The 12,713-nt window shown below is 46.0% G+C and overlaps 1 protein-coding gene across 1 annotated transcript in view; it reads right to left on the minus strand.

Annotated features, from left to right (window-relative positions):
• St6galnac3 (ST6 N-acetylgalactosaminide alpha-2,6-sialyltransferase 3) overlaps positions 1–12,713 on the minus strand; it is a 536,629-nt gene that overhangs the window by 315,059 nt on the left and 208,857 nt on the right. Inside the window, exon 2 of the mRNA XM_028879174.2 lies at positions 2,780–2,974. Coding sequence (XP_028735007.1) covers positions 2,780–2,974 — 195 coding nt within the window. The remainder of the gene's footprint in view (positions 1–2,779; positions 2,975–12,713) is intronic.

Below are 12,713 nucleotides of genomic sequence, written 5' to 3' on the forward strand. Positions count from 1 at the left end.
GAATTCAGCCCTCATCCAATTAGTGGCATTGATTTCGTGTCTCAAGATTTCCTCTCACTCAGTAATAGGACTTGAGCTCGCACTGGTTTGGAGAGGAAGGGGAAGTGGGAGGGTACCTGCTACATTCTCTTCCATTTTCTACAGCCATGCTGGGAGGGATGTGATACCTCCTTCAATCAGTTCTTCAGAGAGCAAGAAGCAAAGCTCTTAGCTAAATAGGAAGACATCAAAATGTGCTTCCCATCTGCCTTCACACTTAGTTGATCTCCAACATAGTACATACCCCATTATGCGACCCCCTCTCACCTCCAGAAGGTTGTGCACCAGTTCTTTCTAAATATTATCCTCTGCATGGCCGTTCACTGGTATGAGTGCATTAAGTACGAGATAGGATGAAAAGGCCTTCAGGAACCAAAGTCATAGAACTAAGTGATAGGTACTTGAATCAATGCTCTGAGACTCTCAAGTCATGACCCCTGAGGGTGCAGAAAGGGAAGCAGCTCCCTCTTATCAATTACAGACTAACCTAAGGAAAGCATAATAAATATACTTAATTGCAATTTTACATGGAGGACTGTCTTAGTTACTGTTCTCATAGCTGTGACCAAATAGCTGGAAGTATGGAACTTAAGGGAGGAGAGGGCTAGTGGCTTGAGAGGGTACAGCCCATCATGTGGAGGCAGGGCAGAGTTCACGGCAACAGGAAGAAGAGGTGGGGTTACTCCAAAATCCAATTCACAAATATTTAGACAAATATAAGGGCTTTGCTATCCAGAGGCATATTCCTCATGAGCACAATTCATGAGATACTTTATCCATATGTTCCATTTTCAGCCTGTGGCAGGCACTTGTGAAATGATTAACCCATGCTGCAGAGTTATAGAATATTAAGTGACAGCCAGACATAAAAGTAACGAGAGACAAGAGTGAGACGAGCTCTTCTCTAAAAGACACATTTTTATACAGGTAATCAATTTATCAGGACACTCGACAGATTCCAGCAAGAGACTTTCCAAAGTTAATTTAAAACCAATTAGAGGATACACATCAAGCAAGACTCTGAGGAATTTATATATTATTAATGGTGCCTCCCCTCAACTATAAAGGTCTAATAAACAGTCTATAAATCCAGGAGATAGAAAAACAATGTTCAGAGAGTGAAGTGTTCAGAAAGCAGCAGCTCGGGCATGCCTCCAGCCACAGAAGAGCCGCCTGGTGCCCCTCTCCAGGACAGTCACAAAACGGTTCTCCAACAGGTCTTGTTCCCAAATGCTGCTCAGTGATGTGACACTCTGGTGGACTGTGCCTCTGTCACCAACAACTGCAAACAAGAGTTGATGTTGCACCAACACTGACATGCCTCACACCTGCCCCACCCTGTGGAAGTAACTGAAAACAGTGTCACTACCTTGGCTTCACCTTATTTTTTTTTGGGGGGGGGGAACAAAACCCTGAAGATAATTGGAGATTTGGTTCGGACCACAGTCTCCATGTGAACATGAGCACCTGAGTCAGAGTCCTGAGAATCTCTATGTCTGAAAGCAGAAGGACTGTGTGAAAGGTGCTTTTGTTTGTTTTGTTTTTGTTTGTTTGTTTTTTGAGACAGGATTTCTCTGTGTAGTTTTGGTGCCTGTCCTGGATCTCACTCTGTAGTCCAGGCTGGCCTTGAACCCACAGAGATCCGCCTGGCTCTGCCTCCCAAATGCTGGGATTAAAGGCATGCACCACCGCTGCCTGGCTGTGAAAGGTGCTTTATGAACACAACAAGGCCATGGTACATGAGCACTCACAGAAGCTGTGGCCTGCACATAATCAAGCCATAGTGCTCAGTGGGGCTTCAAAAGGAGTACATGAAATTAGAGTGGATCCAGTCAAAACATATATGATTAGGAAATTCTCAAATAAATAAGTCAGTTTGGTGGCATGTGCTTGTGATCCCAGCACTGGAGAAGCAGAAATAAGTGGATCCTGGGACACCTGGTCAGTCAGCCTACTGTACATGGTGAGCTCTAGAGCAGTGAGAGACTCCATCTCACAATCAAAGAAAAAGTGCACACAGTGACTGAGGATCTGATCCTAAAATTGTCCAAGTTTGTCTCTTGGCTTACACACACACACACACACACACACACACACACACACACACACACAAAACTTCTAGCCTAGTGTACTCTTCCTAGCTGTCAATATTTAGCCACTCTCTCCTGAGACACTAACAGTCTACGAAGATTTAAAAATTCAGTGATTGCAGGATTTAAATGGTTTTAACCCCTTTAAATGTGGAAGCATGTTAAACTCCATTACCTCTGCAGCCACTGCAAATGGTGAAATTCAGCTTGACCTTTATTTTTTTTCTTAGTTCTAGGTCTAAGGATGACAGTTATAAAGAGACAAATGCTTTTCTCAAGTTCTATAAAGAGCTGTCCCCAACCAGATGACCTACAGGAAATAAAGCCGGTCATTTCTCCAGCTGGTGGCCACTGATCAGAGCATCTGAACGGAAAGATATGTATGTTAAGCTTCAAACCACCAGGAAAACAGGTAATTGCTTCCTCGACTCCATAGGAAGCCAGCCATTTGATGGCTTGATGTGGGAGGGAGTAAAAAGAGTTTAGACATGTGTCAGAAGTATCTAAGAATAGGAAAACAGAAAATGTTGTCAGGGACCCAAAAGATCTCAGTGGGACAGAGCGGGTAAATGGAATGACTCAGAAGCCACCTTGCTCCTACTGGAAAGCAGTTGCCATGGATACTCTCCCAGGTAACTCTCAGGTCTTACCTCTTGGGTCCTCACATTTATGTATCCATAGTGAGTTCGAAGAGGCTGCCTGAATGTGTAGGACAATGGGGCCCATTTGGTTTCGGGTCGTCCAAAGCAGTTCAGTAGCGAAGGGAAATTCACGTCATTGACAAGGCGCATGGCTAGCAGCAAGAGGCACAGGACTATGAAGCTCACCGCAAGCACAGACTTCCTCTGCAAAACAGCGGAGAAGAGAGGGAAAGGACGATGAGTGACCTTCAACCAGCGACAGTCACAGGGTGGGAAGGGGAGGGATAGAGGTGTGAGGCAGGGTGGGTGGGGGTGGGTATCCCTTTCTCTCTCCGAGGAATCAAAAGATTCTCTTTTAGGATATTTCAGTTGGAGCAGAGAAAAAGCCATCATTTGGTGAGCAGGTGGCAGAAACCTTGCTTACCCTCTCCTAGCCTGCTTTCCTCTTCCTTACGGTTATCTCTGTCCACTTCTTTTATTTGAAGAACTCAGACCCGACATTTCCAACCACTGGAGACCTTTGATTCCTCAGCTCCCTCCCACCACCATCCTTCCGACGGCAGCCCCCCAGCACAGCAGAGGTGAAGTCTCACCGCCCCTTTTACTAAAGCAGTGGTTCTCAACCTTCCCAATGCTGCAGTCTTTTAGTGCAGTTCCTCATGTTGTGGTGACCTCCAACCATAACATTATTTTTATCGCTGCTTCATAACTGTAATTTTGCTACTGTTCTGAATCATAATGTAAATATCTGATATGCAACCCCCAGAGGGGTCGGTCTACCCTCAAAGGGGTCACAGCCCACAGGTTGAGAACTGGTGCTCTAAAGGCATCTTTACTGTACTTTTCCCACAGTGCAATTATGGTGATTTCTTTTTCTAGCACATGCTTCTCAGGTCCTGAGGCCATTGGATCTGCTTGTCACAGGTTTTCTCTGTGTCCATGCCCACTGCACAGAATTGCAGCTTAAACCACACAGGCCATCCAGCAAATGCACGGCTCTTTCAACGACCCTGCTTCATGCCCACCTCACACTTCTGGGTCTGTATCTAGCAGTTTCTATCAGCAGAAGACTTCACCTGTGCACACAATGTAAAGTCGAAATGTTAAGCACCAGAAGAGGGACAATTGCACAGCACACAGCCTAAGACCATTCCCACCAATGTCCTGAGAGGGAAGAAAGTGGGAGCCGCCGCATCTGGTCGGGATGGGAGACAGCAGTGATATATACTAGAAATGGAGCTTGATAAAAATGCATGTTTTGATTGGTAGGGACGTGTGAGTAGATCTTTCGAGATAGAAGAAACAGGCAAGGAAACAAGAAAGCATGGGTTATCTGTAGGAACCAATCAGTCTCTCTTAGTGGATGTGCAGGATGCAGAAGGAAAGTCACAAGCACACGTGATAACTATGGTGGGTCGCCCCGTACCACGCTAAGGTGTGTGCCTGAGTCTGGGCGATGGCAGAAAGCCGAAGTGGACTTTTTGTTGTTGTTCACTTGCTGGAATTTTCTAAAGAGGAAAGCTATGTCGTAACCCAACATAGTGAACGGTACTTTGGAACAGGGAGGAGTGAGGTGGCTAGAAATGGGTAGGAGGCTGGGCTTTGGGTACAGGTCTTGTAAGCCAAGGATGGAAACAGGAGCAACGGGGACAAGCAGTGAGTGAGACTCAAGATCCTCAGTTTAGATGGAAGGGACTGAAACCTATTAGACAGGACATTAGTGGTAGACACAAAACTCAGAGCTGGGCCTAGACAGCAGCAGCACTACAGGGAATCCTGTAGAAGTCACCTCGGTCACAATAACTTATCCAGGGAGCCAGATGGTAAAGCACCTTGGCTCTCTAGGTGCTCCTTTCTAGTGACCAGAAGTTCAGCAGTCATGGAGTCAGAAAATCAAAGCTAGAGCGGGAACAGAGAACAGAACTGAGGACAGACCTTAGGAACAGCTATTGTGACGTGCCCCTGCTGACCCCAGACTGGGTTTGACCTCTGAGCTGGCTTCAAGCTGAAGGAAAACTAAGCTAGCTGCTGAGAATGAGTGGTCTTCCACTGCCGTCACTGCTGGATGTGGGGTCTGTTACTTCCTGGTGTAATTACCTCCAGAACTTCTCAAGGGAGAAAAGAAACCTCAAAAGAGCCATGCTGTGTCCTGGGTGCCAGAGTAAGCCAGGCAGCAGAGCCAGCCTCCAGGGCCACCATCACTCTCAGTCCCTGCTCAGCTCCTGTAATTTGTAAAACCCACATTCCTCTGTCTAGCCAGTCTAATTTTCTAATCACCCGAGAGTCCCCTGAGCTCTGCCTCCTCAGAACCCTTTATCTCCCCACTAACCACCACAGCCTTACCTCATTTAACCTTCTAATCATGAAGAAACGTTTTAATTTGCTCTTCTGTGGAATCATTATGTCCACAGCCCTGCAATGTGTCAAGGTAACAGCGTAAATGAGGTGATGGATCTTAACAAGTTTAAAGGGGCATGAACCAGAAGAGACAGCTAAATAAAACCAAAGAGACCAGTTGTCCATTAAGTAAGAGGGAAGAACACTTCTTTCTGTCATCATCCAAACCAGCAGCTGCTCCGAAGGCCCCACCCACCCAGATAAGATCTGTGCTCTTGTCTACTCCTGAACCCAGCAAGGCTCTCTGCTCCTCTCAGCTGCTGAACTTACATGACTTGAGGTCTTGGGACAAAGGCATAGAGGGCCCCTTCTAATTCACCACTAGCAACATATACTTAATGTGCACAGGAGCAAAAGTAAACCAACCACTTTTGAGAGAAACTTCAAAACAGAGTGAAGTCACAGCAGCAAAAGCCTGTGCCCCTGGAAGTCAAGCCTGTCTCCTGGGGTTATCAAAGGAAAGCTATAATAAGCAAAGAGAGGGGGGCGACTGGGTGGGAAGCAGGCACCTCCCCTCTGTGCTGCCCCTGGAACTGTATTCACAGGGGCCAGGGGTATTCTTTTCATAGCTCAGACCTCCAGCCCCGCTCTATCATGTTACAGTGGGTGACCAGGCTCTTCTTCCCTGTCCAATGGAATGCTACTCTTGTTTGGCATGAAAGTAACTCACAGTGTCGACACAGAGCATGCTGAAACTTCACTAGGGAAGCTCTAACTTCAAGCTCTGCAAGCGAGGACAACAGGACCTGACACAAACGTGTGTTCCCTGGCAGTCACCTCTGTCACACCATGACCAGAGTGAAGACCATGGCTTAGGCACTCCGGCACACACACACAGCTATGTGCAGTGAGCACACGCATGTATCTGCAGGAAATGCAAGGGTTATGGAGAAGTGGACTGAGCACCGATACACACGAGGCACATAAATGTAGCCATGCCTTGGAGTTCAGACCCAGTGTAGACTAGGAAAGGTTCTGAGAAAGAAAACAAAATCAACCAGGCAGAACAGGCTCCAGAGAGTCACAAGAGCTGGCAAGAAAAGGGGATAAGGAAACATGTCAAATGAGGTTTAGGAAGGCTGCATGGGTGATTGAGGAGCCCAGAGGAAGGGACATCTGCTGTTTTTAAGAGGGACAGACAACATTCAGACAGGGTCCCCATGGCTGCAGGAGAGTGGACAACACTAAGGGCATTCCCGTCACAGGGAAGAGCAATTGGACGGGCCTTTGTCTTATCAGAAATCTTCAGTAGATTATGCTAAACAGATCATAAACCAATTTATTCTGTGATTGCCATGTGCTGGTCACCATGTTGAGTCAAGCCACACTCAGAAAGTCAGTTTCACAGACAGGTGCGGCAGAAGCCGTCAGAACAACCTTAAGATAAAACAACCGCCAATCAGAGTTGAGAAAACAAAAGTGAGTACTTGTCAATGGTGTGAAAGGCTTGGTTCAACAGATGTTTCATGAGGCACAAAACATAAAAACAACCATTCCTCTAAGGCCGGGTACACAGACATTAAATGATACAGTGCATGGAGAACTCGAGCAGTCAGGCAACATGAACTCTTTAAAAGTGAAAGGTCTTATTAGGTTGTAACTGTCAGTTGTTAAAAATCTTTTATGTGACTGTGTATGTGTACATGCACTCAGAAGCCAGAGGTCATACATTGTGATTTTGTGTGTGTGTGTGTGTGTGTGTGTGTGTGTGTGTGTGTGTGCATGCCCACACACTCATAAGCACATACACACAGAAGTCAGAGGTCACACAGTGTGATTGTGTATGTGCACACGCACTCAGAAGCCAGAGGTCACACAGTGTGACTGTGTGTGTGCACATGCACTCAGAAGTCAGAGGTCACACAGTGTGACTGTGTGCACACACACTCAGAAGTCAGAGGTCACACAGTGTGACTGTGTGTGTGCACACGCACTCAGAAGCCAGAGGTCACACAGTGTGACACTGTGTGTGCACATGCACTCAGAAGTCAGAGATCACACAGTGTGACTGTGTGTGTGCACATGCATGAGGAAGGAGGGAGCCAGAGGTCACACAGGACATCCTATCTAATCACTCTCCACTCTCACTGAATGCAGAGCTTACTGATTCAGCTCAGCTTGCTAGCCGCAAGCCTCAGAGTCCTCCCATCTCTGCAGACTCTCCTCAGTACTGGTGTTAGAGGTTCATGCTGAGCCATTTGCTCTTTACATGGCTTCTGGGGACCAAAGTCAGGTGTCCATGCTTGTAGCAAGCACTTTACCAACAGACTGAATCTACCAGCTCCTACTGGATTCTCTTGATGGATATAAATTAGCTAGTGGGTAAGTACTCATTAGGCCATGTGAAATGCATGATAAAGACTAGAGAAAGCTTTCTCCAATATTCCAAGCAGCTGAAAACCCTTGAATTACTTGGGGCAACTTATCCTTACAAGCTCAAGAGGATGCCACTGTGCCCAAGTAGCTCTGATGAATTGCTTTAGGGAAAGTTCATTCCTTCTTTGTTCCTCATTTGGGGGAAGTCTGAAGGGGCCTAAAGCAGCTGAGACATTTAGAATTCAATCCCCTGTGTACTTCAAAAATCTACATCAGAAAATGTGACATTGTGGTTTCTCTCTCTCTCTCTCTCTCTCTCTCTCTCTCTCTCTCTCTCTCTCTCTCTCTCTCTCTCTCTCTCGAGCTGGAATATAATTTATCAGGCTCTACAGCAGAAATGCCTATTTCAAAATAGACTCTACGGAGAGTTCATGATGCGGAGGGAAAGAACACAGTCCCAGAGGTCTGTGCTCCTACTCAACTCACAAGCCATACTGAGTGATGCTTTTATCCTTCCTTCATAGAACTAACCATTCACAGTGTACTACAGACTTTATTAACCTAGACAGATGCTCCCTTTTTTCAGGTCCACTTCTTCATAAATGACAGCCTGAAAGAAGGTGTGTTTTTCTATTTAAACAATATAATGATGATTCAAAGTGGCCACATCTCAGGAGGAGCGTCCGTTTTTCTTCATATGCTGAAATTCAACTAATCATAAATTGAAAATGAAATGCCAGTTGGATTATTTGTGAGTGTTCGGTCACTTCACAGCCTGGTATATCTCTGGCTATTGCTTGTTCGTGATCACTGAATGCCAATTCTTCTCTCAGCTGAAGCATGTCATCAGTGTGGTTCAGTCTGTCACCATTGTCCAGCTCCAAATTAGCTTCTTGATGAATATAACAAAGCCTCTAGCCATTTGCAGGAAGATGACCTAGCAAAGATCAGAGTGTGTGAACAAAACCTTCATTTACTTTATCTGTTGAGTCAACAGTCTGTTTGGATCCCCCTTACTAAGTGACAATGACCTCTGAGGGAAAATCTCACTCAGTTTCTGTTGGGTAGCGGTCAGGAAAGCAGTAATAAAAAGGTGGAATGTCCTGGTGAGACATGATGCTCAACAAACTTCAAATCATAGAACAGGCAGCAACATACAAAGGGCAGCCCGAGGCTGCAGAGCTGCTGATGGAATTACTGACGTTATCCATAAGAGAGTCGTGAAGGGCAAACAAGATCAGCACAGGGAAATTAGAAGAGTGAGGATCCAGGAGGCAGATGTAAAATACTTGACATGGTAAAGACCTGAGATAGTTTCACTGTTTGCTTGGCAAGCATGGGACTGAGTGTGATCCCCTGCACATGCATGAAAAGTTGAATGTAGGGACATGTGCTCTGTAATCCAAGCTCTACTGAGATTGAGGGAGAGCCGAATCATCACCTTAGGTCCCAGTGATGGAACCCGTCTCAGAAGGGAGGAAGGTGTTGGAGAGAGATCTCAGTTGGCAAAGTGCATGTTGTACAAGCATGGAGATCTGAGATCAGGTCCCCAGAACCCACGGAAAAAGCTGGACCTAGTGGCACCAGACCATCCCCAGCTAAGGTGGGGGGGTAGGGGCAGGGTAGAGACAGTCACATCACAGGAGCTCATTGATTGATGAGATCCAGGCTCAGAGAAAGATTCTGTCTCAAAAAATAAGACAAAAGCTGTAGAGGAAGACATCAGATGTTGACTTCTGTACACATACTCACAGGACCACAAACATTACATACACACACACACACCACCTACACATGTGTACACTCCCACACAAATAGAAATATGGTAATAGTTCTAGAGGAAGGACACCCAAAGTTGATCTTTGGCCTTTACATGCATGTGTAGTGTACACACATGGACCTACACACATGAACCTACACCTATGTGAATATGCACACATAACCATACCTACACAAGCATTTGATTTTACACACACATGTGTGTGCATTCATAAAGTTTATGTGGACCAAGTATGTGCAGAAGCCACTCACAGAGGCCAGAAGAGGGTGCTAGACTTTCTGGAACTGAAGTTATGGGCAGTTGTGAGCCATGTGGGTACTGGGAATCAAATGTGGGTCTTCTCCATTAGCACTAAGTGCTCTTAACCACTGAGCCATCTCTCCAGCTCCCACAAAAGCAATTTAAGAAAAAAGAAATAGCTTTTGAGAACAATTTGAAGGATTGTGGAAGGAGAGGAGCCGGAGTCAGAAAGGACATGAGCAAGAGTTTCATGCAGCATGCTAAGGAGTCTGCAGGGTCAGGCTTGATCCTGGAGTGTTCCCTCTATAGGTAGTGTAGCTGATGGATGGGAAGCTGTAGCAGAACAACCTTAAACATTCTTATTAATAAAATCAAACCTGAGCCAGGTATTGGGGTGAATACTGGAAGGTCAGAGAGACAGAACAGGCCACAGCTAACTTCACCTGGCCAACTTCTCGGTTGATCTTGTTTCCTCAGATTGGAAGCCTCTGTGTCCTCATCCAAATGGATCTCAGCTGAACTGTGCTGCTAGAAAGCCTGAAAGCTTAACCAGCCAAATGCTTCTAGTTTCTGGTCCTCATGTCTTATATATCTTTCTGCTTTCTGCCTTCCTCCCTGGGATTAAAGGCTCGCTTTCTGGGATTAAAGGCATGAGTCACCATGCTTGGCTGTATCCTTGAACACATGGATTTCTGCCTCGGGAATGCTAGGATTAAAGGTGTGTGCTACTACTGCCTATCCTCTATGTTTAATATTGTGGCTGTTTGGTCTCTGACCCTAGATAAGTTTATTAGGGTGCACGATATTTGAGGAACACAATACCACCCAGGAAGCAGACAAGATAATCAAGAGGGAGAATGGGTTACTTCATCAGGTGTCCCTAATGGACATTAAGTTTCTAGTGGAAAGCAGCAACATTCACTCCTGTGATCATCCTTTCTTCACCCACAGAGCACCCAGTGGGGCACTTAAGTCCAGGACAAATGCAGGGCTGAGTCCCACATATTTTTTTTAAATTCATTTTGGTTTTGGTTTTTTGAGACAGGGTTTCTCTGTGTAACAGCCTTGTCTGTCCTGGACTAAGCTGGCCTTGAACTCACAGGGATCCACCCGCCTCTGCCTCCGGAGTGCTGGGATTAAAGGAGTGCATCATCATGCCCAACTCCTTGAGTCTTCACAGTATGTTAACAACAGACACCTAACGTTATTGATATAGGTTGCTTATGCAATCTGTTTCCCAGACAAACAACAAAGGTCTGAGGCTGAGTGGCCCACCCAGAGTCACAGATGAAGAGGATGGTAAACACAGGAATTGAGATCCTATTCTAATGTCAGATCCCAAGTTCAGTGTGTAGATTAACCAAATCTTTACTTACCATTTGTCTTAAGTGTTTTATTGCTGTGAAGAGACTACAACCACAGCAACTCTTACAAAAGAAAGCATTTAATTGGGGCTTGCTTACAGTTTATGAGGGTTAGTCCATTAGCAACATGGCAGGAAAGATGACGGCATGCAGGTAGGCATGGTAGCAGTCTACATCGGAATCTGAAGGCAATAGGAAGAGAGAGCCACTGGGCCTGACGTGTGCTTTTGAAAAGCAAAGTCTATCCCCAGTGACATACTTCCTCCAAAAAGCCACACCCACTCCAGCAAGACCACGCCCCCTAATCCCTCTCAATCGGCCCCACTCTAATGACCAAGCTTTCAACTATGTGACCCTATGGGGGCCATCCCTACTAAAACCACCAACAACGCATGCCAACAGGAGCGCTCTCAGAGAACCGGTTCAAACACTGAGAGCTGGTACCAGCCCTAAGTAGGTTTTGAAACATAGTATCAACAAACCAAATATCTAATTCATACGGAAAATTAAGAGACTGACATGAAGCACAGTAATTATACTTACTTTGAAATCAGTAATTGTGGACAAATTTAATTCATTTCCCCTAAATCTGGCTTTATTCCCAGCATTAGAAAGACAGCTACATGGGAGCCTTGGGTAGCAGGAAGGGAAAATAAAGTCATCCTCGTGTTCTGCCAGACACTGGGCACCCTTTGTCTTACCGTAGGCACCATGTGATGGGAAGGGTATGGCTTCTCGCCTCAGCTCCACAATCCTATAACTCTTTTACTTATTTAGGACCCGATAGAAGGCAAAATGCTTGGTGGTTACATACAAATAAAGTATACTTGAGCACATGAATGGATAATGAAAATGTGGTACATATACAGACTGGGATTTTATTCAGCCATAAAGAAAACAAAATTATGAAATTTGCACAAAAATGAGTGGAACTGAAAATATTACATCACACCGAATAAGCCAGGCTCTGAAAGACAAACGTCGCATATTCTCTCCTACGCAGATCCCAGCTTCCAAAAGTCATTTGTGTGGGGGTGGGGGGTGCAGCGAGTGAGGGTACAAGCTGGGGAACTGGAAAGGGTCCATGAGACAGGGGAAGAGGCTCCAGGGAAGGCAGGTGAGGAGGGAGAGAACACCTGCCAGGGGAGAAGGGAAAGAGGAATTCCGGAGCCGGAAGTGATGGGGACAGAGGAGACAGGGGTAACAGGAGGATGAGGAGGAAGGTGGAAGATGATCAACCAAGAGTCTCCATGAGAGCGTCCAGTGAAAACCTGTTACTTCACATCTCTACCAAGACAAAAGGGGGTGGGGGTAAAAGAAATAACACATTCATTCAACCCAGTAACCCCCTTTAAGGAGGTGGGATGCTCGTCACAGTCACCAGGAACTCCAAACACAGAAGGCAAAATCCAGGGATACAGAGAGTTGGAGGGCACCACCGCCGATAACCATTCTGTGCAGACACCGAGCCCTAGGGGACATAACACACACGGCTGCAGCTCTCCCGGGACGCCAAAGGAGGCTCCCGACGGCTGGAATGTGCCAAACCGAGGAGTTAAGGTACCACGACGAGCAGTGTGAATGACCGAGGACTTGGGCGCACACACAGCCTTACCTGCTCAAGCCTCGGTGAAACATCCCCACAGCAGTAATATGCATTCATGTTTTCTTTCATTTCCTTCCCCTTTGGGGGAAAATCTCTTTAGGCTTTCTTTTTCTTTTAACAATTCTTCAATTGTGTGTACATACAATGTATTTTTATCATATCTACCCACTTCTCCACTCTAACCCCGCGCAGCTTCATAGCCTCCTCTTTTCTCTATAGCCCACAGAATACAACTGATGC

The sequence above is a fragment of the Peromyscus leucopus genome, chromosome 6 (genome assembly GCF_004664715.2).
Source record: "Peromyscus leucopus breed LL Stock chromosome 6, UCI_PerLeu_2.1, whole genome shotgun sequence".
NCBI classification, from domain to species: domain Eukaryota; kingdom Metazoa; phylum Chordata; class Mammalia; order Rodentia; family Cricetidae; genus Peromyscus; species Peromyscus leucopus.